The sequence below is a fragment of the Schistocerca americana genome, chromosome 8 (assembly GCF_021461395.2).
Source record: "Schistocerca americana isolate TAMUIC-IGC-003095 chromosome 8, iqSchAmer2.1, whole genome shotgun sequence".
In the NCBI taxonomy this organism is placed as follows: Eukaryota; Metazoa; Arthropoda; class Insecta; order Orthoptera; family Acrididae; genus Schistocerca; species Schistocerca americana.
This window is the reverse complement of record NC_060126.1, coordinates 483,022,073-483,048,801: the sequence shown is the minus strand read 5'-3', so window position 1 is coordinate 483,048,801 and position 26,729 is coordinate 483,022,073. Positions and strand designations below refer to the sequence as shown.

At 40.0% G+C, this 26,729-nt stretch overlaps 1 protein-coding gene across 2 annotated transcripts in view; it reads left to right on the top strand.

Moving 5' to 3' along the window:
* The window catches only part of LOC124545354 (Golgi SNAP receptor complex member 1), a 55,416-nt gene extending 29,273 nt beyond the window's left edge, over positions 1-26,143 (top strand). For both annotated transcript variants that reach the window (XM_047124256.1, XM_047124257.1), the window contains exons 5-6: positions 2,723-2,797; positions 24,124-26,143. In XM_047124256.1, the coding sequence (XP_046980212.1) occupies positions 2,723-2,797; positions 24,124-24,361 (313 nt within the window). In that variant the 3' untranslated portion in view covers positions 24,362-26,143. The remainder of the gene's footprint in view (positions 1-2,722; positions 2,798-24,123) is intronic.
* The last annotated feature ends 586 nt before the right edge of the window (positions 26,144-26,729 follow it).

The window sequence follows — 26,729 nt, the reverse complement described above, 5'->3', positions numbered from 1 at the left end:
GTGATCATGATGAGAAACTCTAACGTTGTACAGGAAAAACCATATGGAGAGTAAAGGAGTTCTAAAAACAATTGAGCACCTACGGAGTAAAACAGTTGCAATGTGTCTCTTTTAGAAATAAACCACCCAAGGCAAATTTGTTTGCGTACGATACAATCATAAAAATTGACAGTATAATGTAAATGTTTGTTGTTGTGGTTTTCAGTCCTGAGACTGGTTTGATGCAGCTCTCCATGCTACTCTATCCTGTGCAAGCTTCTTCATCTCTCAGTACTTACTGCAACCTACATCCTTCTGAATCTGCTTAGTGTATTCATCTCTTGGTCTTTCTCTACGATTTTTACCCTCCACGCTGCCCTCCAATGCTAAATTTGTGATCCCTTGATGCCTCAGAATATGTTCTACCAACTGGTCCCTTCTTCTTGTCAAGTTGTGCCACAAACTCCTCTTCTCCCCAATTCTATTCAATACCTCCTCATTAGTTATGTGATCTACCCATGTAATCTTCAGCATTCTTCTGTAGCACCACATTTCAAAAGCTTCTATTCTCTTCTTGTCCAAACTGTTTATCGTCCATGTTTCACTTCCGTACATGGCTACGCTCCATACAAATACTTTCAGAAACAACTTCCTAATACTTAAATCTATACTCGATGTTAACAAATTTCTCTTCTTCACAAACGCTTTCCTTGCCATTGCCAGTCTACATTTTATATCCTCTCTACTTCGACCGTCATCAGTTATTTTGCTCCTCAAATAGCAAAACTCCTTTACTACTTTAAGTGTCTCATTTCCTAATCTAATTCCCTCAGCATCACCAGACTTAATTCGACTACATTCCATTATCCGCATTTTGCTTTTGTTGATGTTCATCTTATATCCTCCTTTCAATGTAAATGGATAGATAAAAAAATCTACTTACCAAGCAGTGGCAGGGGTCACCCAGAAATCCAGGTCACGGGAGACTTACCGGACGGGATGAGGAGGCGAGACTGATTGTTGGAAACTGCACTGGATGAGATTTGGAAACCTGAGAGCACATGGAAGACAGGTAATATGCAAGACAGAGATTACTACTAAAACATCATGCACGAGTTAATAAGAGTGAAAAGCTAAGAGCATTGTATGTAACAGAGGTAGGAGGGGGTGGCGAATAGTAGACAGGTCAGAAAATGAAAGATGTAGAAAACTAAAATGGTGTGAGGATAGGAGTAGTTACTGTGAAGAAATTCTGAGACAGAAGGAAGTAACAAATTGAGGCCAGGTGGGTAGCGAGAACAAAGGACATATAGCACTAGTTCCCACCTGTGTAGTTCTGAGAAACTGGTGTCTGGGGCAAGAATCCAGATGGCATGTGTGGTGAAACAGGTATTGAGGTCATGACTGTCATGTTGTAGAGCATGCTCTGCAGGAGGATATTGTGTGTTGCCAGTATACACCTTTTGCCTATGCCCATTCATCCTGACTGATAACTGGGTGGTAGTCATGCCGATGTAGAAGGCCGAACAGTGTTTACATAAAAGTTGGTATATGACTTGTCGTTTCACAGGTGGCTCTCCCTTTGATAGTATATGTTTTGAAACTTCCTGGCAGATTAAAACTGTGTGCCGGACCGAGGCTCGAACTCGGGACCTTTGCCTTTCGCGAGCAAATGCTCTACCAACTGAGCACCCCAAGCACGACTCATGCTCCCTCCTCGCAGCTTTACTTCTGTCTGGAGTATATGTTTTGCCATTACAAGGCTGGAATAGGTGGTGGTTGGAGGGTGCATAGGGCAAGTCTTGAAGCCGCGCAGTCACACGGGTAGGAGCCAAAAGGTTGAGAGATGGGGTGCAGATGTAGTGTAAGATCTGATAAGGACACTGCAGAGATTGGGAGGGTGACAAAAAACTGTTCTAGGTGTGGTGGGCAAAATCTCAGACAGAATGGATCTCATTTCAGGGCATGATTTTAGGAAGTCATGGCCTTGTTGAAGTAGCTGATTGAAATATTAATTGTATACAATTCTCTTAGCTTTTCAGTCTTATTAACTCGTGTGTGATGTTTTAGTAGTAATCCCTGTCTTGCATATTATCTGTCTTCCACCTTTAAGCTCTCAGGTTTTCAAATCTCATGCAGTGCAGTCCCCAACAATCAGTCTCTGCTTCTCATCCCATCCGGTAAGTCCCACATGACCCGGTGTTCTGGGTGACTTTTCAGAACTGTACCCCATTCCCTAAACCTCTCCAATCCTTTTCCTTCACCGCCCTTACTTCCTTCCCCTTCAACTCTTCTGCCAGGAGGAGGAGCCACTGGCTCTGAAAGCTTGTAAAAGTTAAACCTGTGTGTGTGTGTGTGTGTGTGTGTGTGTGTGTGTGTGTGTGTGTGTGGGCGCGCGTACGCGCCACTTGGTGAGTAGATTTTTTTTTATCTATCCATTTGATTATTTTTGGTATCATAAAAACTGAACATGCTTACAGCTTTAATGTCTGTATTACAAATGTTTTGAATGGTGTACATAGAAGTGAGAAACTCTCATGTAAACATCTGTTTTTTGCAATAAATATGTGAATACAAAATCATAATTGTAATATCTTGTTTCAGTCAGGGTAAGTAATACTTTTTGGTAAATATAGCTAGTAAATAGGCAACAGTGTAATTTCCACTTCATCACTTGAAAACTGTTTTGATTGGCCTGATTTTGATCGTCCAAATGTTTATTTTATTACTTCTCCCTCCACAGTTCTTTCAAATCTTCATCTGGTGGCTTGAATAGACGAATGGATATGTACCTGAAGGAAAGCGAACATGTTCGAAAGTAAGTATTGCTTATTTTTCCATCACAATATGCTGTGAGTACTTTCTTTTCATGTAAGTAAAAATTAAAGATGTACTTTACCATAGTGGCTGCTCTTGGTAATCTGGAGTAGATTTTATGCAAAATTTAACTCTTATTTTATGCAGTGTTTACTTTGAAGCACTGCGACAACAGGAAATTAATCTAGTAATCAGTTTTGAGACACTCATCATTTACAAAAAGAAAATTGTAGCAGTAACCGAATATTCTGAACATAAACTTATAGTCATGTTAGGTTGAAAGGGCCAGTGGAAGGATGATACGAAGTAGCCAGTACACAAGCTTTTAACTATACATAGTGCTCTAAAAATACTTCTACAAACTTTGGAAATAAGTTTCTTACACACCAAAACAAAACAAAAAGAAGTCTAGTAAACATGGGCTCTAAAATGCATACCTTACAAACAGTGAGCACTTGGTCAGTAGAAGAGATGTATCTCACAGTAACGAAGATAAAAAAGTGCTCATAGCTGTGCATTTTAGAGCCCATATTTACTGAACATTGTTTCTGGTTTTGGTGTAAGGAATCTGTCCCCAAAGTTTGTACGGTAGTTTCGAAGTGCCCTGGATATGTATTTATATACATATCCAGGAAAATACAAAAGTCCTCACATTGTGTGGATGGCCCATCCTTCACTTTCTGTAATTTCCTCATATTGACAATATTGTTACAGGTGTATGACATATTATTACATTTATTTGCTAAGTTAGTGTGGATTTCAGCAGAAACATTAAATCTTGTTTATCATTACAGATGGATGTGTCTTATACTGAGAGGTCTAGATTAACATGAAAGTTTACAGTTTGATTGTGAATTGGCAATGAATGTGAATGTGTAGTCTTAGCTGTGGTGACAGATATCCATAAGTGTAGCATGAAGTGTAGATTACATCGGAGGGCAATAACTTTATTACAAGCGGAGCACTCTGTTTGAAGAATGTAAAATATCAATTGCGAGACTGAAGCTTAATGTGGGCCATCCTTGGGCTGTGTTCATGAATTTCCTGTCTTTTCTGCCTCTTTCCCAGCAGTCAATGTATTTTTACGTTACACACTTAACGGTTTGTGAACTGAAATTGACATCACATCACAAGCTAATATTTATTTTTCCTTTGATAAAAAGGAAATTCTAAGGTCAATAAGCTCAAAGGTAATTATTACACCATAATCGTAATTTCCTTGAATGCTCATGCCAGACATTAAGTGTTTGGAAAGAGGATACAGGAAAAAAACAGAGGAGACATTTCTAAAGCAAACAATGTAGAAGAAGATATAATTCTTTCTTAAACATGTTCCTACAGAACTTTGAATCTTGTTGTCCTCTCAGATAAATAAGTGCAAAATTGAATCAAAACAAAGATAAGGATGGATAACTTCTCTCATTAAAGTATCTTGCCCTAGGAAGAGACAGCATGCCCTAATTTATAGGACAAGCTATAGACAAGAACTGAAATGCCCGTTACCATTTAGTATTTTAAAATTCTCAGTCTCTTATAAAAAATGTCAGACTCGGCCCTATTCTCGATAAATAAAACACACCAAGAATAAAACTAGAACAATCTGGACATTATTGAAACATCCTGGCGGATTAAAATTGTGCCAGACTGAGACTGAAACTTGGATCTTTGCTTTTGATGGACAAGTGCTCAACTGACTGAGCTACCCAAGCACAGCTCACAACATGACCTCACAGTTCTACTTCTGCCAGTACCTCATACTTCTCTCTGCCCGTCATTTAAATGAGGATTATCACCAGCAGAGAAATGCTGCATCACAGCACAAAAAATGCAACTATGTTCCTGTTTCTTTCAAAGACTGATTGAAAAGTGGGGTACCAGCTTCCTCATTCTACTTCCCTCAACACCTTGAAAACTTTCCCAAAAATTTTGGCCTGCAAACATATTTGCACTTCTTTAACATGCAACTCACCTCAAACTCCCCTAAATGTAACTCATTCACACTCTCTAGTTCATCATTTGAAGTCGCTCATAACTGACCATTCCCAGTTGCCCTTTCTCACTCACTCATTCTGCCTGACTCATTGACATTATCTCTTTGTGTCTCTCTGTCACTGTCTGCTGTGTCACAGCCACAGTCTCCTTTGTTCTGTCCCCCTGCTACAGTCTCACTGTCACGATCTCCCTCTTGCTCTATCTTACTGCTAGTATCTCATTCCTTCCTTCCTACTGCTGCTGTCTCTTCTCATTGTCATTATCCATTTCTTCTTCATTGTCATTGTCATATAATTTATCTTTCATTATAACTGGCTCTCACCCACTTCCTCTTTCTCCTTGTCTTTATTCCTTCTCCTGCTAGCACTGTCTCCTTCACTCTTTTCCTAGCACTGTTGTGTCATTGTCAACAGTGTTCCACTGCCATTCTATCACATTGCCATTCTCATCTTTGCTCTTTCCTTACCACACCCACTGTCTACTGTCTTCTTGTATTTATTACTTTTCCATTTCTTTGCCGCTGTGTTCTTCTCACTCTGTACAAGAACGCACAAATATGTTTGCATGCCAAAATTATTGGAAAATTTTTGAAACGTGCTGAGGAAGGTAGGAGGGAGCACTGGTACCCCACTTTTCAGTCAGTCTTTTAAATAAAAAGGAACATATTCACATTTTTTGCGCTCCGATAGGAGCATTTTCTGCTGCAGCAGGGCATGTGATTTGTATGAAAAGAAATGTACTAGTTAGTAAAATTTAGATTGTTTATTTATGTAAAATTGAAATAACGGAAAACTACTTTTATGCCTCAGACTGGATCTTATACACACAAAAATTTTGAATGTGCTTCAGTACTACAATGTGTGGCTCCTAGATCATAACAGGGATGCTTTACAGCATATCATGTCACTTTATGAACTACATTTTCATCTCACATTGGATTTTACATGCATATTTTGTGTACAAGCAGGGTAAATTGGAACCTCTGTTTCTCAAAAATTGAAAGGGATATGAAGAAAATTTTTAAGGTTGTTCAAGATCAGGATCTAAGGAATACATATCTTAAAAACTTCAGCCATTCACTATGCATAGCCATCTCAGAATCCAGAGCTGGATTTTGGTACCCAAAAAACAAGTTTTTGGGATGTTTCTCAATAACAGATAAAGATTTTTTGGAAACTGGGAAATGGCTCCTCTAGATAAACACCTAGAGAACATACCATTGAAATTTGAGCAATTTGTTGTGATTATTTATTATTTATTATTTAGATTTTCGCCTTGTACTGTATTTTTTGCATAGAATTAGGGTAGCTTTGTGCCTCAGTATTTTGCAAATGGATAAAGATATTGAGAAAATTTTCAAGGTTGTTCAAGATTTGAATCTTTGAAATATATCTAAAAATTTTAGCCATTTGCTGTACACAACTGACTCTAAGTACTCCGTAGGGTTTTGGCCTGTTGGTGACAGCAAAAAAAATAAATAAATAAAAATAAATCCTTTTGTGGGTTATTCTGAGGAATTGCCCATGAACTAAAAGTGCCTCACTAAGTGCCATCAAGACCACCGTAGACAACATCAAATGCAAAACGACCTAAACAGGGGGAAGTGTGTAGTACTTGTACTTTAATCCTGTAGTATAGGATAGTGACACTAAGACTATCCTTTTGTTGGGTATATGAATGGTTATACGAAAAACTCGACCCTGCTATCTCATCACCAATAGAACCCGAGTTATGAGGACCAGAAAATACCATTTGTATGTGTGGCATTTTGAAACATATTAGGTACACATCCTGCCCCATACATATCGATGTACACATTTCACTAGCTTCCTTGGATACCATTTCTTATTAAATGACAACAGACCTGTCATAACATTGGTGTAAAATGGCCGTTGGCGAGTAACGTCTGGCCACACTTTTGGCAAAAGCAGTGTACAGCACACACACAGGAGTCCCACTGTGCAATTTTCGGCAGAGGGAGTTTGAATATGGCACCATCTATCTGCAAATTATTGTGTATGCGCAATTTCCGCACCTGCACATTCATCGCGCGCATGTTCTAGAAACAGGGTGTCGATGTGCGGATACCATCAGTTGTACTGAGCCACCAGCAAGGTTGAACCACCTGAAGATGTTGGACAGTTGCTCTGAGGAAATATTGTGGAATTTACACAAACTGATCTGGTGACAAACCCATGAAGGAGACTATTTACAACATATCTGCCAGGAAAGCTTGATGAGTCACATCTGGTACCTTTATGGGGAGGAGATGGCAAAGAATGTATGTGAGTTTGACAAGTTACGTTGCAAGAGAGGTAGATTGTTAAGCAGCCCTGCAGTTTTACTAAGATGCCACGACCAGCAAACCATCCCTATGTTTGCTAAATTTAAGCATTTATAAATTCTGCTGCTGCCATTAGAATTAAACGATGAGCGAGTGCGGCACTTGTGAGAGAAAGGATCTACATCTACATTTACATTTATTCTCCGCAAGCCACCCAACGGTGTGTGGCGGAGGGCACTTTACGTGCCACTGTCATTACCTCCCTTTCCTGTTCCAGTCGCGTATGGTTCGCGGGAAGAACGACTGTCTGAAAGCCTCCGTGCGCACTCGAATCTCTCTAATTTTACATTCTTGATCTCCTCGGGAAGTATAAGTAGGGGGAAGCAATATATTAGATACCTCATCCAGAAATGCACCCTCTCGAAACCTGGCGAGCAAGCTACACCGCGATGCAGAGCGCCTCTCTTGTAGAGTCTGCCAATTGAGTTTGTTAAACATCTCCGTAACGCTATCACGGTTACCAAATAACCCTCTGACGAAACGCGCCGCTCTTCTTTGGATCTTCCCTATCTCCTCCGTCAACCCGATCTGGTATGGATCCCACACTGATGAGCAATACTGAAGTATAGGTCGAACGAGTGTTTTGTAAGCCACCTCCTTTGTTGATGGACTACATTTTCTAAGGACTCTCCCAATGAATCTCAACCTGGTACCCGCCTGACCAACAATTAATTTTATGTGATCATTCCACTTCAAATAGTTCCGCACGCATACTCCCAGATATTTTACAGAAGTTACTGCTACCAGTGTTTGTTCCGCTATCATATACTCATACAATAAAGGATCCTTCTTTCTATGTATTCGCAATACATTACATTTGTCTATGTTAAGGGTCAGTTGCCACTCCCTGCACCAAGTGCCTATCCGCTGCAGATCTTCCTGCGTTTCGCTACAATTTTCTAATGCTGCAACTTCTCTGTATACTACAGCATCATCCGCGAAAAGCCGCATGGGACTTCCAACACTATCTACTAGGTCATTTATATATATTGTGAAAAGCAGTGGTCCCATAACACTCCCCTGTGGCACGCCAGAGGTTACTTTAACGTCTGTAGACGTCTCTCCATTGACAACAACATGCTGTGTTCTGTTTGCTAAAAACTCTTCAATCCAGCCACACAGCTGGTCTGATATTCCGTAGGCTCTTACTTTGTTTATCAGGCGACAGTGCGGAACTGTATCGAACGCCTTCCGGAAGTCAAGAAAAATAGCATCTACCTGGGAGCCTGTATCTAATATTTTCTGGGTCTCATGAACAAATAAAGCGAGTTGGGTCTCACACGATCGCTGTTTCCGGAATCCATGTTGATTCCTACATAGGAGATTCTGGGTTTCCAAAAACGACATGATACTCGAGCAAAAAACATGTTCTAAAATTCTACAACAGATCGACGTCAGAGATATAGGTCTATAGTTTTGCGCATCTGCTCGACGACCCTTCTTGAAGACTGGGACTACCTGTGCTCTTTTCCAATCATTTGGAACCTTCCGTTCCTCTAGAGACTTGCGGTACACGGCTGTTAGAAGGGGGGCAAGTTCTTTCGCGTACTCTGTGTAGAATCGAATTGGTATCCCGTCAGGTCCAGCGGACTTTCCTCTGTTGAGTGATTCCAGTTGCTTTTCTATTCCTTGGACACTTATTTCGATGTCAGCCATTTTTTCGTTTGTGCGAGGATTTAGAGAAGGAACTGCAGTGTGGTCTTCCTTTGTGAAACAGTTTTGGAAAAAGGTGTTTAGTATTTCAGCTTTACGCATGTCATCCTCTGTTTCAATGCCAACATCATCCCGGAGTGTCTGGATATGCTGTTTCGAGCCACTTACTGATTTAACTTAAGACCAGAACTTCCTAGGATTTTCTGTCAAGTCGGTACATAGAATTTTGCTTTCGAATTCACTGAATGCTTCACGCATAGCCCTCCTTACGCTAACTTTGACATCGTTTAGCTTCTGTTTGTCTGAGAGGTTTTGGCTGCGTTTAAACTTAGAGTGAAGCTCTCTTTGCTTTCGCAGTAGTTTCCTAACTTTGTTGTTGTACCACGGTGGGTTTTTCCCGTCCCTCACAGTTTTACTCGGCATGTACCTGTCTAAAACGCATTTTACGATTGCCTTGAACTTTTTCCATAAACACTCAACATTGTCAGTGTCGGAACAGAAATTTTCGTTTTGATCTGTTAGGTAGTCTGAAATCAGCCTTCTATTACTCTTGCTAAACAGATAAACCTTCCTCCCTTTTTTTATATTCCTACTAACTTCCATATTCAGGGATGCTGCAACGGCCTTATGATCACTGATTCCCTGTTCTGTACATACAGAATCGAAAAGTTCGGGTCTGTTTGTTATCAGTAGGTCCAAGATGTTATCTCCACGAGTCGGTTCTCTGTTTAATTGCTCGAGGTAATTTTCGGATAGTGCACTCAGTATAATGTCACTCGATGCTCTGTCCCTACCACCCGTCCTAAACATCTGAGTGTCCCAGTCTATATCTGGTAAATTGAAATCTCCACCTAAGACTATAACATGCTGAGAAAATTTATGTGAAATGTATTCCAAATTTTCTCTCAGTTGTTCTGCCACTAATGCTGCTGAGTCGGGAGGTCAGTAAAAGGAGCCTATTACTAACCTAGCTCGGTTGTTGAGTGTAACCTCCACCCATAATAATTCACAGGAACTATCCACTTCTACTTCACTACAGGATAAGCTACTACTAACAGCGACGAACACTCCCCCACTGGTTGCATGCAATCTATCCTTTCTAAACACCGTCTGTACCTTTGTAAAAATTTCGGCAGAATTTATCTCTGGCTTCAGCCAGCTTTCTGTACCTATAACGATTTCGGCTTCGGTGCTTTCTATCAGCGCTTGAAGTTCCGGTCCTTTACCAACGCAGCTTCGACAGTTAACAATTACAATACCGATTGCTGCTTAGTCCCCGCATGTCCTGACTTTGCCCCGCACCTGTTGAGGCTGTTGCCCTTTCTGTACTTGCCCAAGGCCATCTAACCTAAAAAACCGCCCAGCCCACGCCACACAACCCCTGCTACCCGTGTAGCCGCTTGTTGCGTGTAGTGGACTCCTGACCTATCCAGCGGAACCCGAAACCCCACCACCCTATGGCGCAAGTCGAGGAATCTGCAGCCCACACGGTCGCAGAACCGTCTCAGCCTCTGATTCAGACCCTCCACTCGGCTCTGTACCAAAGGTCCGCAGTCAGTCCTGTCGACGATGCTGCAGATGGTGAGCTCTGCTTTCATCCCGCTAGCGAGACTGGCAGTCTTCACCAAATCAGATAGCCACCGGAAGCCAGAGAGGATTTCCTCGGATCCATAGCGACACACATCATTGGTGCCGACATGAGCGACCACCTGCAGATGGGTGCACCCTGTACCCTTCATGGCATCCGGAAGGACCCTTTCCACATCTGGAATGACTCGCCCCGGTATGCACACGGAGTGCACATTGGTTTTCTTCCCCTCTCTTGCTGCCATATCCCTAAGGGGCCCCATTACGCGCCTGACGTTGGAGCTCCCGACTACCAGTAAGCCCACCCTCTGCGACCGCCCGGATCTTGCAGACTGAGGGGCAACCTCTGGAACAGGACAAGCAGCCATGTCAGGCCGAAGATCAGTATCAGCCTGAAACAGAGCCTGAAACCGGTTCGTCAGACAAACTGGAGAGGCCTTCCGTTCAGCCCTCCGGAATGTCTTTCGCCCCCTGCCACAGCTTGAGACGACCTCCCACTCTACCACAGGTGAGGGATCAGCCTCAATTCGGGTAGTATCCCGGGCAACCACAGTTGTAGTCCAATCGGGGGATGCGTGGGACGAGCTGGCCATCCCCGACAAACCCCCATCCGGAACCCCACAGTGATGCCCATTGGCAACAGCCTCAAGCTGTGTGACCGAAGCCAACACTGCCTGAATCTGGGAGCGAAGGGATGCCAACTCAGCCTGCATCCGAACACAGCAGTTGCAGTTTCTATCCATGCTAAAAACTGTTGTGCAAAGAAAGTCTGAACTAATCTACAGAGAGCGCAAACCAATCGACACAAAATTTAAACGGTTATTAAAATACAAGATTGCCTAATTAATGCAGTAATGCTGCTATTTGCGCACTGCTGACACTGCTCGGCGGCCGAAGGAGACTACGCGATTTTACACTATTCAGGTACTAAAACGCGATGCTACAACTCTCAAATACTATAATACGCCCGAAATTTATGAATTAAACAATTCAAGTACCAAACACACGCAAATAAAGTAAGAATTAAACTATGTAACAAATGAGTGAGCTAGGAGTATACGACTTGCTGCTGCAGCTGCTTATGCAACGGCGGCAGGGAGCACACTGACTGTGACCAACCGACACTGGCCGTTCAAAACAAAAACAGAATACAAACGACTACGTGAATTTACACTATTCAGGTACTAAAACGCGATGCTACAACTCTCAAATACTATAATACGCCCGAAATTTATGAATTAAACAATACAAGTACCAAAAACACACAAAGAAATTAAGAATTAACTATGTAACAAATGGGTGAGCTAGGAGTATACGACTTGCTGCTGCAGCTGCTTATCCAACGGCAGCAGGGAGCTCTATACACGTCAGGAATTGCTCTTGGTGTCCAAACAATTACTATCACTCCAACTGAAGATTTCGGAAAGTTTTTCAGCGGTATCCTGGAGCTGAGTAGACAGCGCCACTTGGACTCTGGCTGACTGGACTGACAAGCTAAGGTTCATCAAATGACTAAATATGGTTGACTCGAAGCCCGAATGCAAGAAGACTTGCCAAGAAGACGTAACGTGTTTGATCTCCTGGAGAGGACTTTGGGCGATGCTGCAGTTTTGGTGTTTGTACCTACACCAGGGACCATTTCCATCCAAGATGTGATTCGTGGAATGGAGTAGGCTGTTTCAAAACTTCCTAAAGATGCTGCCAAAGAGATTAGGCATGATACATGCCACATCTTGACTCAAGCTTCATCTAAGATGTCCATCTTTAACATCACCTCAGCTGAAAGAAATGCTTTATGAGAATTGAGAGAAGATCAAGACATCGTCATCTTACCTGCTGACAAAGTAAATGCTACTGTGCTTCTCTCATGCACAGAATGTAACAGCAATACATACAAACTGCTTGACAATCCTGCGTATAGTAAATTAAAAAGTGATCAGACAGGTAGGATCCAAGAAAGACTGTGGAACTCATCAGGAAGAGCTCAATTCCAGTGAAAGTCTTTAAGGGTTTGCATCAACAGGCTGCAGTTCCTCCTAGACTCTATGGCCTACCCAAGATCCATAAGAATGGGGCGCCTCTCCGTCCCATTGTAAGTAACATAGGAGCATCTACTTATTTTGTTGCCAAACACGTGACATCACTATTGGGACCTTTCATAGGCAAGCGTGACCATCACATTCACATCTCTGAAGATCTCAAAGGTCATGTGAAAACTCTTAGATTGCACTCGTCAGATCTCCTAGTAAGTTTCGATGTTGTGTCTTTATTTACAAAGATGTCCTTGCAGGACTCTTTGGAGCTCATTAGCAACAAGTTTGAGGAGGACATAGTTATTTAAACACGTGCTTATTTCAACATACTTCTTATTTAATGATCAATATTTTGAACAAGTGGACGGTGTTGCCATGGGAAGCCCTCTGTCTCCTGCGGTGGCCAATTATTTTATGGACGACTTAGAAGAAAAATCGCTACAGTCAGCCATTCTCAAACCCTCTTGTTTTTTGTGGCATGGGGATGATACATGTGTGGTGTGGCCACATGGACTTCATACTCTACCTACATTTCTTCAGCATCTGAATTTGCTCCATCTGAATATAAACTTCACAATGGAAGTGGAAAAAGATGGTACTTTACCTTCTCTTGATGTTTTGGTATGAAGGAAAGCAGATGGAACCTTGGGACACAGCGTGTAACGCAAGCCAACGGATACAGATCTATATCTTCAGGCCACAAGCTGCCATCATCCTGCACAATGTGGTAGTGCATTATGTATGTTAGTTCATAGAGCACATCTGGTATCTGATCCTGAAAGCCTGTCAAGTGAAATACAATATTTGAAGACAGTGTTCCGACAAAACAGTTATTCTGAGAGACAGATACGTAATGTATTCAGGCCCAGGCGAGTTCAATCTATGGAGCGGAATGAAGATAGGAAGACACCCACCACTTTGGCCTTTTTGCTGTATTTTGGTGCCACGTCATCAAGAATCGGAAGAGCTCTCGTAAGATATGGAATTAAGTGTGTTTTTCAACCATTTGCAAAACTGAGAAAGCTATTGGGTTCGGTTAAGGATGACCTTGGCCTGAGGAAATGTTGGGTGTACAACATTCCTTGTCAGTGTGGGGAAGCATATATAGGTCAGACATGCCATACAGTACAACAATGCTGCTATGATCATCAACGTCATACATACCTTCGTCAACTGGACAAGTTGGCCATTGTGGAACACTGTCTGAGTGCAGGACATTGGATGATTTATGAAAAAACGGCAGTTTTATCCCCGGCATCATCTTTCTGGGAATGCATCATTGTAATATCCATACAGCTGATAATCTCATCAACAAGGATGCAGGATTTCAGCTGAGGACAGCCTGGAACCCTACATTGGCTGCTGTTAAATTACAACATGAAAGCAAGATTATTCGATAACAGACCCGTCATAACGTTGGTCTAGTACAGCTGTTGGTGAGTAACATCTGGCCACACTGTTGGCAAACGCAGCGTACAGTGCACGTGCAGGAGAGCCACTTTGCGATTTTCGGCAGAGTGAGTTTGAATATGGCACCATCTATCTGCAAATTATTTCATATGCGAGATTTCCACACCTGCACATTCATCATGCGCATGTTCTAGAAATGGGGCGTCGATGTGCAGATACTGTCAGTTGTACCTAGCCGCCAGCAAGGTTGAACCACCTGAAGATGCCGGACAGTTGCTCTGAGGAAATATTGTGGAATTTGCACAAAGTGATCTGGCGGCAAACCCGTGAAGACTATTTACAACATATCCGCTGGGAAAGCATGAAGCGTCACAAAACAATGGGTTGTCAGAATGTGGAAGGAGATTGTGAATACAGTACTAGTAGTTGCGCCATGAGAATGCTCTCCACAACTCCCTGCCTATCTAGTAGTTCTTGGTCAAGCACAACTTGACAGTGTTGACCCAACCTCTCCCCCCCCATGTTTCTCAACAGTTTTCAACAGAATATTTCCTGTGTCTGAGAATGAAGACTAGCCTGAATCCAAAATACTGTGAATAAAAAAATCTTTAAATGAAGTTCCTGTCATTGCCTTCTAAGACGCATGCCTTTCATGGCAGAGTTGCTGAGAAAATTTATAAAATCCAAAGGGGGCTACTTCGGTGAATTATAAATGTTTGTAACAGCACCTTGAGTAAAAATTTGTTTATAATTGTAAGTTCCTGCTTTATGGGCACACCTTGTATAAAATTGTATCTCCTTTGGTTCAGCGTCTTCCTGAATAAGATATACATCATTTGTGAATACAGTCCCAACTTTAATGTGACAAAGTAGCTTCTCACATGAAGTGCTGTGATAAAATTTGTTGTAGCAGCGCTAGAGGTTACTACCAACACTGATGTAAGTAGTTTGCGAGTGTGTATTGCATCTCCCAGCTTGACAGGTTAATATATGGTGCAATAAAAGGTACCGTGTTCCAAACATCTTACAGCAGTTTCACAGTGTAGACAGATTTTCACTTCTAATCTAAAAATTATGTAGTGTTGAAATTGGAGAGTACCTTGGTATATTGTTATATTACTACTACTACTACTACAGTTAAAACTACAGCTAGAAAAATTCTTCCATTTTGTTGCAGCTACTGTATTCCACACATCTATTGTGTCAATAGACACTTGTGATACACATGTGAAGCAATAAATTTATATTATTTATAAGATTTTTCTTTTCTTATTCTTTACTACCATTTTCAATAAAGACTTATTCGGCTAACTTGCATTGGTTTGTTTTGTAGCCAATTATCACACTGTAATTTTACCTGATTTGTTGCTCTCCAGTTTTTGGAATTGTGTGGATGTTTCTTGAAGTGCCATCATTATAAATATGTTATTGACTACCTTCCAAGGGTACTGGTGGATGCTGACACACTTACAATTCTTGCAGCCAAATTCATGACTGTTAATACAGAAAGTACCTGTATCCCATTAGGTTTCATTATAACAAACTACCCCTCCCTCTGACCTCTGCCCCCTCCTCATACACACTATGTGATCAAAAGTATCCGGACATCCCCAAAAACATAGATTTTTCATATTAGGTATATTGTGCTGCCACTTACATATCAGCGACCTCAGTAGTCGTTAGACATCAGAATGGGGTGCTCCGCTGAACCCACAGACTTCGAACTTGGTCAGGTGATGGGGTGTCACTTGTGTCATGCATCTGTACGTGAAATTTCCACACTCCTAAACATCCCTAGGTCCACTGTTCCCGATGTGATACTGAAGTGGAAATGTGAAGGGACATGTACAGCACAAAAGCATACAGGCCGGCTTGTCTGTTGGCTGACAAGAGAGCGCAGAAAGTTGAAGAGGGTCATAATATGTGATATTCAGGCATCTATCCAGACCATTACACAAGAATTCCAAACTGCATCAGAGTCCACTGAAGGTACTTTGACAGTTAGGCAGGAGGTGAGAATACTTGGATTTCAAGGTCTAGCGGCTGCTCATAAGCCACACATCATGCCTGTAAATGCCAAACAATGACTCACTTAGTGTAAGCAGTGTAAACATTGGACAATCAAACAGTGAAAAAACGTTGTGTGGAGTGACGAATCATCATACCCAATGTGGCGATCTGATGGCAGGGTGTGGGTATTGCGAATTCCCAGTGGTGTTATAGTGTGGTGGTGTTTTTCATGGAGGGGGATTGCATCCCTTGTTATCTTGTGTGGCACTATCATAGCACACGCTTACATTGATGTTTTAAGTACCTTCTTGCTTCCCACTGTTGAAGAGCAATTCGGGGATGGCAATCACATCTTTTAACATGATCGAGCACCTGTTCATAATGCACTGCCTGTGGTGGAGTGGTTACATGACAATAACATCCCCATAATGGACTGGCCTGCATAGTGTCCTGATCTAAATCCTATAGAACACCTTTGGGATGTATTGGAATGCCAACCTCTCCTCAGTGCAGCACTCCATGAAGAATGGGCTGCCATTCCCCAAGTAACCTTCCACCACCTGATCAAACATATGCGTGTGAGAGTGGAATCTGTCATCAAGGCTAAGGGTGGGCCAACACCATATTGAATTCCAGCATTATCAATGGAGAGCACCACAATCTTGTAAGTCATTTTCAGCCAGGTGTTCAGATACTTTTGATCACATAGTGTATGTTGAATTGAATTTTTTTACCAAAGTGCTTTCTGTTTGGAGATACCTACACAGAAAAAAATGTATAACAAAGTTGAAAACTTTCACATTTGTGATTTCTTTTTTATTTATTTCATTTTATGGTGTACATTGAATGAGTTATTTAACTTTATATTGAATGTTTTCAAATTCCTGATGACCCAGTGCTATTACATTTTGTCGGATGTCTGTCTGTTGATCATAGTTTGTAGTCTGTTCTATTTTTGTCATAGTGAAATGTATAGTACTGTCAGTACACACACACAAAAAGTACACACACTATCCTACCTTCTGCAACTATTATTGCTTCCTCACAGGGGAGAGGGGTATAGGTTTGGGAAGGTTAAAAAGGAAGGGCATGTCACTCGGAGTCCAGGATGAGAGGTGCCCATTAGAGAACAGAAATGAGTTCTGTACAAGTGTACTTACTTTAAATTCACCAGCGGATCCTACATTGTTTCTGTACACTCAGAGACTAGACTCACAAGTCTCCATCGCTGCCTGTTTAACTGAAAACTCATGACTTGAGTCTGTTGTTGGTTACTATACCGGCAAAGATAGGAGAGCAAGTATTCGAGTTCGCAGGTGTAACTGAGGGCTTGCCACATTGCCGCTACATGGGTAGTATTGGGCATGATGATTACTACAATTACTATATGTCAATATAAATTATATCTGTGTGTGTATGTGTGTGCATGTGTATATAAATATGAATAAAAAATTTTCAAAGACTGCTGTAAATTTATCTTAATATTTAATTTCTATTCAGAAAATGTATAACAATTATGTTGACATACATACACTTTCGGCACATTGCGGAGTTTGTGAAAACAGTGTGGGAAACAACAATGAATTGTTTTCTCTAAATGATGATTAATTATTGAAATTTACAGCAGGTTTTGAGAAAGTTACAGTAGTGATTGGTGAGCTCCACACTTTGCTATTATTCGAAAAAAGCAAGTTGCCATGCTGAAAAGAATACACAAATAGCACACTTTTTGGTCGCAGGGACATAACAGAGATGTTGCTCTGGGCCCAGTTTTTGTTTGATAGAGCATATATGTTTTCTTGTGGTGAAGGTGGAATAAATAAGAATGCAATCAGTTTGTTTGCATTGCATGAACTGTGAATGTTTTTAATCTGTAGCATGGACTATAGCATCAAACATTGTAGTGAATGGAGCACATGTACAATTGTATACACTACATGACTTAATTTTCATTTTGCGTCATCTCCACAGTCTCAAAAAACACAGCTTCATTAGGGCCATCTGACCCTGAAAATCGGTCGTACTAAATCATGAGTAGCCCTGTACTTCTACATGCTTTGGTAAGAGAGAAATAGTCAATGAGTAGGAATTGACTGCAGCACCACCATTCTCAGACTCGTCATACTCGTGGAACTACAGCAGGAAGCAAGCAAGCAAGCGAGTGTTATTGTACTGATGTAACAGTGGCACCTGGATTTCTGGTGTGTGCAGTCCTCCACATTAGACTTGTACTCACTCCATTTCTGATCGCTAGTGTCCACTTGTGAAATCTTCTATTGTAAATGTAGGTCTCTCTTACATTCCATGATGTCTGTAATCCAGTTAGTGTTGCTCTTAGTTTTCCATAATTTCTCCACTATTCTCGTAAGGCCTTTTTTATTGTTTGTATTCTTTGTCATACAGTGTACTTTTATCAGTTTGTTAATTCTGTATTGCCACATAGGTTTCGTGTTGAGCTTAAATTTTATGATTCCATCTACATATGTAAATTTACCTATGATTTTCATTTTCTGTTCTTCTACTGCGTTTTTGTTTATTATTGGTCAGCTGACAAATTTTTTGTTCTTCAAAGGATATTCTGTGGCCAATTTCCTGTACTATTTAACTTGTTGTTGGGCTTCCTGAATTTGTTGGACAGGAAAACAAGACGATAATTGAAACCCAGGCAATTTAAATTTATGCTGTAAGAATGTACAGTTTTGTTGCAGTAATTTTGAATACAATGTTCTTGAGCTTCCAGTCTTATCAAGTGGTTAAAAATGCCTCTATCTTCTGACCAAGTACTCCTTGGCCACTGTCATGTGAAGTGTCTGCTGATGAGCTGCGGATACACTCTTATTTACACTAGCTGCTGGCTGTGACATTAGTTGTGCCTACAGCATCACCGTACATGGGCATACATTGACACCATGTTCAGTGCACCCACTTCAACCATGCGATTGCTGGGTCCCACACTGTGGTGAGCTGTAACCTGTAATCTTTAATAAGAGAGCTTTCAATGGTTTTTATTTCAATAGCTTCTTTAATTACACTGTCCCAGAAGCCATTAGTATGAGAGCACACTCAACTAAACTAGATTTTTCAAGGTACCATAGCCAGTAAACTACAAATAATATAAATTTATACCCTTAAAAGTAAATCAGTGGGTGAATTCTGTCAGAAGTTGTTACTTCAAGTAGCAGGGTAGTAAGTGATGACAGGATGGATCAGTTCAGTGGTTCTATGGACTAAGGAATCTACCACGGCAACAATGCCAACGTGCAGCATGTTGAGGAGCCAACGGTCGGCTGCTGTACTGCAAAAAAATGATGCGTGTCGGTGTCGACAGCAGTGCATCAGGGCCAGAGAGCATGTATTGGTTCCACCTGCTTTATTTATTTCTTCGTTTGTTGTCCCCAGTGTCGATGTGCTGTGTTGCTACACTGGCTGAAAAACGGGTTGTGGATTCCGACACTGACTACTGTAAATAATGTACCCGACAGGTGCACAGTTGATTTCACAGTACTTTAATTTCACTGTTCACAACCCCCGCAATAATACAGTTATATGGCCAGTGCACTATTGTTTCACTTTCGATGTGCCTCGTTAATAGTTTGCAGGGAACCTCCACATACTGCTACAGTAGTTTACTATTGAACATCTAAGAGCAGTAAAAACCTAACCACAAAGTTCACAGTTCTTGAAGAATAGAAATGTACATATGGAGCAGACATTGTCAGTGTTTTAACACATGGTCTATTGGTGTAACACTTATTTTACTGTTAAGTTGATGCATTGTTGTCGTTCTAAGCAGCACAGGTTTCTCGTCTGAAACTCGGCTCTGGACTGACTGTCTCATGACCAGAAACTGGCCCTTGTATATCACCACAATAATAGGTGCTGAAACTGCACATTGTTTGAAGTTTAATTTTCAGAAATTACAATTACAACTTAACTCATTAAATTAACTGAATACATTGAAAAATTCCATCTTTTAACATTTTCATCTACTGCAAGATTTAGGCCATATTATTTGTTTAAATGATGTAACTAACATATATAGTTATGCAATCAATACTTTTTACAAAACTGTTAATTACTGTGGAATTAATGAAGGGCTGGTTTTGCTAACATGTTTTCAAATAGAGATAAATAGATACTTTAAGACTACAAGCATTTCGTCTTCCAAATGTTTATAATTAGTACGGAATTTATATTTGTTTGTAAGTCAATAATAGAATTTCAGTTACGAAACAATTACTGATTCTGCCCTATATCAAAAGATAGTAACAAGGAATAGTCAAAATAAATCAGAAAATCAATCACATACCTAACACTAAGCGCAAAATCAGATCTGGTGTTACATTCTTTAAAACTGAGGGCCAACTTTTCTCTTTTATGGAAATGCAGATTATATTCATGTATGTTAATGGTAAATTGTTAAAAGTGGAAAAACGAGTTTAAGGAGGCAGATGGCAAAACAGGAGGGGAATTAAAATTATCCCTACTTGCTTCATCACAAGTGTCCTCAGAAGGAGGTATAGTGTATTAATGTTTTCAGGTGAGGAATTTTTCAGTTGTTATCACGGAGAAAGAAAACTGGTGTTCTACAGATCAGAGCATAGAATGTCAGATCCCTTAATTGGGAAGGTAGGTTAGAAAATTTAAAAAGGAAAATGGACGGGTTAAAGTTATAGTGGGAATTAGTGAAGTTCGGTGGCAGGAGGAACAAGGCTTCTGGTCAGGTGAATACAGGGTTATAAATACAAAATCAAATAAGGGTAATGCCGGAGTAGGTTTAATAATAAATAAAAATAAAAAAAAAAAACAGGAGTGCAGGTAAGCTACTACAAACAACATAGTGAACGCATTATTGTGGCAAAGATAAGACACAAAGCCCACGCCTACCGCAGTAGTACAAGTTTATATGCCAACTAGCTCTGCAGATGATGAAGAGACTGATGAAATGTATGATGAGATAAAAGAAATTATTCAGATAGTGAAGGGAGACGAAAATTTAATAGTCATGGGTGACTGGAGTTCGATAGTAGGAAAAGGAAGGAAATGTAGTAGGTGAATATGGAATGGGGGTAAGAAATGAAAGAGGAATCTGCCTGGTAGAACTTTGCACAGAGCACAACTTAACCATAGCTAACACTTGGTTCAAGAATCATGAAAGAAGGTTGTATACAAGGAAGAGGCCTGGAGATACTGGAAGGTTTCAGATAGATTATATAATGGTAAGACAGAGATTCAGGAACCAGGTTTTAAATTGTAAGACATTTCCAGGGGCAGATGTGGATTCTGACCACAATCTATTGGTTATGAACTGTAGATTAAAACTGAAGATACTGCAAAAAGTTGGGAATTTAAGGAGATGGGACCTGGATAAACTGACAAAACCAGAGGTTGTAGAGAGTTTCAGGGAGAGCATAAGGGAACGATTGACAGGAATGGGCGAAAGAAATACAATAAAAGAAGAGTGGGTAGCTTTGAGGGATGAATGTCATGCATCCATCCTCTGAGAAACTGCTGCTCGTCTGGAACAAAGTGTTTTGGCAGTGCATTGGGTGTGTACAGAATGGTTCACAAAAGGCCGTAGAACATGACAAGGTGGGTCAGGTCACACCACGCAGACCATCCCCCGAGAAGATCAATGCCAAATCCTAAAGGCATTGGAGGACAGATCAGCATCCTCCTCAGCTCTGGCGCAACATTGGAACAGTGTAACACATCATACATTATCAGGGTTGAGTCTGTTGCCATGTATTATGGCATGGGTTACGTGCACGTCACCCCATTCTCCGCCTACCTTTGATGAATGTACAGAAACATGCTACATGGCAATGGTGCATGGAACGATGCCACTGTGGACAGGAATGGCATCAGATAGCATTTTTGTATGAATCCAGGTTCAGTTTGTTTGAAAATGATGGCCACATTTTGATTCACCACAGAAAAGACAAGTGGTATCACTGTGACTCATTCGCTTGAGGTAAACAGTGCCAATTCGAGGCTTTATTGTTGTGGGAGTTCTTTTGGGTACAGGGCACTGTGACCAGTATGACCTATGTGAATAACATCCTGCAACCTGTGGCCATACCCTTTCTGCACAACACCCCAGATGCGATTTTTCAGTAAGCTAGTGATGACTGACCACATGTTGCTCACAAACATGTGCCTTCTTGGTGTTACAGAATGTTCGTTTTTTGCCCTGGCCCGCGAGATCACCAGACTTGTCACCAGTCGAAAATTTTTAGGATATGGTCAAACAATGGGTGCATGCCACATGGATGGCTATACTACAGGGCACCATTCGTGCCTTACATGCATCAATGCCCGCGTGCATTAAACAAGTTATCAAGGCCTATGGTGGATCTTTGCCTACTAGGCAACTGGACACATGTTGAACCAAGGTGACAAGAACGTACAGAATTGCAAGTGGTAAGCAGCAACACTACCTACAGAAATTTCCGCAAATTTCTGCATCCTACCATAATGCCAGTTCATGCAGCTGGCTGTTATGTGATTTTATTTCAGGGATTATAAAATAAAGTCCAAAGCACATATTAGGTGGCCAAGGCAGCTAGTGAAAATTGATGTGAACAAACAAGGAAATGAACATTTTGCAGTTTGTAATCAGCCTCAAGGGAATCTGGATTCTCTTTCAGCATGGATCATCATTCTTTACGATACAATTGTGAACCAGTGCTCTGTGTAGGTTGGTGGTCTGTTGGAAAGATTCTAGCTATGTATGCTTAAGGTCTGGGTCCAATTCTCACATCAGACAATCACTTTAACAAGCAGAAACATCCCCTCTTCACGTCTGGTTCCCACTTCACACTAAAAGTGGCGTCCCATCGCTACATACTGAAGGTGAGTTGATGTAGATTGGGCCACGACAGTGGTGGAAGTCATGCCATGTTGAAACTAGCTTTTGTACAAGAGTTCTTTTATTAATGAGCCAGTCATCATGTAAGGTCATAGAGCACTTATTTCTTCTTGTGCTGGAACATGAAATATTGAAAATATTGATACTGGCCTAGACTCACACTCACATCTCCTTTTCATTGGGTTTGACCCTTTTGAGGTAATAAATTTCCAGTGTTTCATTGTTTGCCCATGACACTGAACTACTCAGGGTCTCCACGATTGGCACATGTGTGAGTTCAAATCCCGGTGTGTCACAAAAGTTTCTATCCTGTTATTTCAAGTTGTAGCATGCGCGCACCAAACTACAGGTGTCAAATTATTATAATTTTTTGATGTTTCTCCATACTTTGCCAACAATAACAATGGATACTGGTTTCAACTACCAGTCAGACACAGACTTCTCATCTTATCATTTCAGGTTTAAAAATGCCACTCCTAGTTACTGGTGAAAAAGTATATGATATTCAATCCCTTTCCTTGTGTAGTCAACAATAATGATATGTGTAGGGTTTGATTCCCAGTCAACATAGAACTTTTGGTTGTGTTATTTCCCGTCTAGACATCTGCTGGTGAAGTAAACATATTTTCAAAGTCTGTGAGTGACTAGAAGTCAACAACGATAGGTGTTGGGATCGAATCCCAATAATGCAAAATTTTTTCATCTTGTCGTATGATTTTTTAACATTTGTTTCTGCTTAGTTAACAATCCAGTGGGTTCAAATCTCCATCCAACACAAAACTGTAGTCACATTATTTCAACTTTAAAAGTGTGCAACTTTGTTACTTATGACTGAAGCCATATTTAAGATCTTTTGTGGTTAGTTAACATGAACAATAGTTGATGGATTACAGTGCGGGATCCTAGTCCATTGCAGCATTTTCAGCATATAATTTCAAGGTTAATGTTGGTTTTTGAAATGTCATTAATTGTAATAAATTTGAGTTTACAAGTTTAATGGTTGTGTCATGTCTAATAACTTGTTTTCTGATATTTGCATTATCATGGCATTAGTTTGCATCTGGATTGAAAGCCATACAGAGCAGTTACCTTTTGCAGTCTCTTGCAGTAACCATTTTGTATGGTCAAACGCCTGTACTGGAAAGAGAACAGACCACTTACAAGACGGGTGTGTTATGTGGGTTGCATACAGATCAGGTGAAATGCAGTTCAGGTCGTTTGAACACTTTTGAGCTTGATGTTACATTGGAATTTTTTCCCCTGTAGAACTGTAACTAAGTTGTTTGCATGAAAATACTCTACTGAGTCCTCTGTGACAGCCATCATATGTTCTACAAATATATTTTTGTTACTCCCTGTAATTAAATTAAGATACCATAGTCACCTGCAAATTACGTAGAGTGTAATAAAATTAATTTTTCTTCCAGCTCTGATCGTCTAATAGATGAGCAGATTTCAATTGCTTTGGACACGAGGGAACACTTAGTTTCTCAGAGACATGCTTTTAAGAAGTTTCAGACAAGGATGCATGATTTATCCAACCGCTTCCCAATGATCAGCAGCCTCGTGCAGAGGATCAACTTCAGGAAACGTAGAGATTCTATCATTTTGGGTGTTGTCATTAGTGTGTGCGTTATTCTGTTACTAATGTACACATTTCGCTAGCAGTGCAAAAATATTTGTCAAAAAACTGGGTCCACAATAGTTGAATTGTTCTCCCAGAAGAACATTCAGATATTAAGTTTTAAACTGTTATGCATCATTCTAAAAGGCTAAGTTGTGAAATTCACCATGTTGAAACTGATGATGACAGTAGTTGCCTTTAATTTTTTCTCTCTTCTTGTGTTTAGTTTCTTTTACAACAGATATTGCTAAAAGTAAGAACTATTGTCATGGTTGTGTATTTTAAAATGTAAAGATTTAATTCTTCTTCTTGTGTACATTAATTTAAATTTTGTTGATTTTTAAATTTTTTATTCTTGGCTGGATTAATTTCATCATTTAATTTATATTCTGAACTGTAGTTACTTTGTAAATTGGCATTAGTTTAAATTCTTCATTAAGTGAATTTGAAGGATTGTGTTTTGTAGTAAACCATGGAACTGAAAGTTTTTCAAAAGTTTTTGTATCATGGCCATTGAGTTGAGACCATCTATCACAAACTTAGTTGCCCTCTTTCTTGCTTTCATGACAGCTTATGGTAAGAGAGTGATTTCTGTAAGATATCTAGAACAGTCCACAAGCATGAAGAATTACATTATAATTCTGTTGATTTATATTTGGATCTTAAATCGTGGGGTTCATGTAATTATTTTATAATTCCTTGCATGTTATAAACCCTCATACAGTCCTCTGTGTTCCAATTAAAAGGTCTTTGCAGCAAAAGCATCTGTGCCATCATTTTAGGAACATAAGTCAATTGACATACCAACACAAAAAGTGCTCTTAATGGATGTGGCAGATATTACCCCAGGTCAATTTTTGTTCTTCTTGGGTATCACTAGTGCAGCATTACATTTAGTGAAATTTGTTACATTCCTCTCTCTCTTCTGTAATTAGTCTTCATGTAATGTTGTAGAGATTTGATGGCATAACATTTGTGTGGTTCACTCTTTCAGATTTTCCAATCTCAAATCACATTACATACTGGAGTTGCATATTATCTTAGATAGCAGTGATCTAATACCAAACCTGTTGTAAACAAACAGATTTCAGTGTGGATTGATGGTCAAAATTAATGGTCATGCAATGTAAAAATTGATGTATTGAACATGTGTTGATTTTTCTCCATAATAAATGTTTATGTGGTCCATAATTACTTGCTGCTATTGTAAATTTTTTTATGTGTATCATTTTACAAGTTATAAAATAATTTATTATTATTTACATTTGTATCAAGTAAATGTGCTTTGAACTTTCTTTATAGGTCATAAAGTTTTTCACATTTTCAGTTGAAAATTTTGTCTATGAAATGCTTGCAATTCAAAGACTAGAGCTCATTGTATAAGCAGAATAAAAAGCAAATAATGGTTGCATTCACAATGTATCATGCCATTTAATTTTTAATACTCCTGAAGAAACGTGTATTATCATTTCTCAATTGTTTCATAAATACCGAGTCATTACAGTAGAAGTTATTCGCTGCTGTATTGTAAATAAGATGCTGCTCAGCAGTTTGGTATTTTGCATAAAACATATACAAAATTATAACACCCTGGAAGCGAGAAATTTGTATCCGGGACAGAAACTGTGATGTGTGCACATTTAGTTATTTTGGTAAATATTGTAGGAATGGTGGATGTTAACAACTAAAGATAACATGTACTGTTAATTGGTGTGTTAGAGAGAGAGAGAGAGAGAGAGAGAGAGAGAGAGAGAACTGCAAGAATTTGCAGTTTACTTACATATGTAATAAACTTTTTTCATATTAAAGGCTATTTATTTTGATATTAACAGTGTTATTCTTGTATATTTCCCTCGATGACATCACCTTTGTCTTTACTTTTCTGCAGCATTCTTTAATATGGGTACCAACATAGCCTAATTACACTGGTATTCGGAAATATGGCACTATGTACAAACAAATGTAACAATAGTACATGTAACTTTGTTCTCAGATTTCAATTGTGTTTTTGTGATTATTAACAAACCTACCAAAAGTGGGGATGATACAAAGTGAAATAAGGACGGTAGGTAAGACTGAAGACTGTTTCCATTGTAGAATGATTGAAGTTGTCCATTCCTGTAAGTAAAATTTGTGCATGTTATCTAAATGAATTGTGATAAAAGCTTAATTTGGTTGCCTCTGCATTTAGTATTCATTTCACTGTGAGTATGACTTTCCAACAGTTGCTGTATCTCTCCACACTCATTGTCTGTCCTCATATATTGTTTCTGGCAATAGATTACCAATTAGAACAATTGTAGGTATGGGTTACATTGTGATAATCTTGCAGTCATGCAGTATGTGACTATATGCACAAACAAAGACAGATTTGTAATGCAAAAATATTGCATTAACCTTACGGGTAAG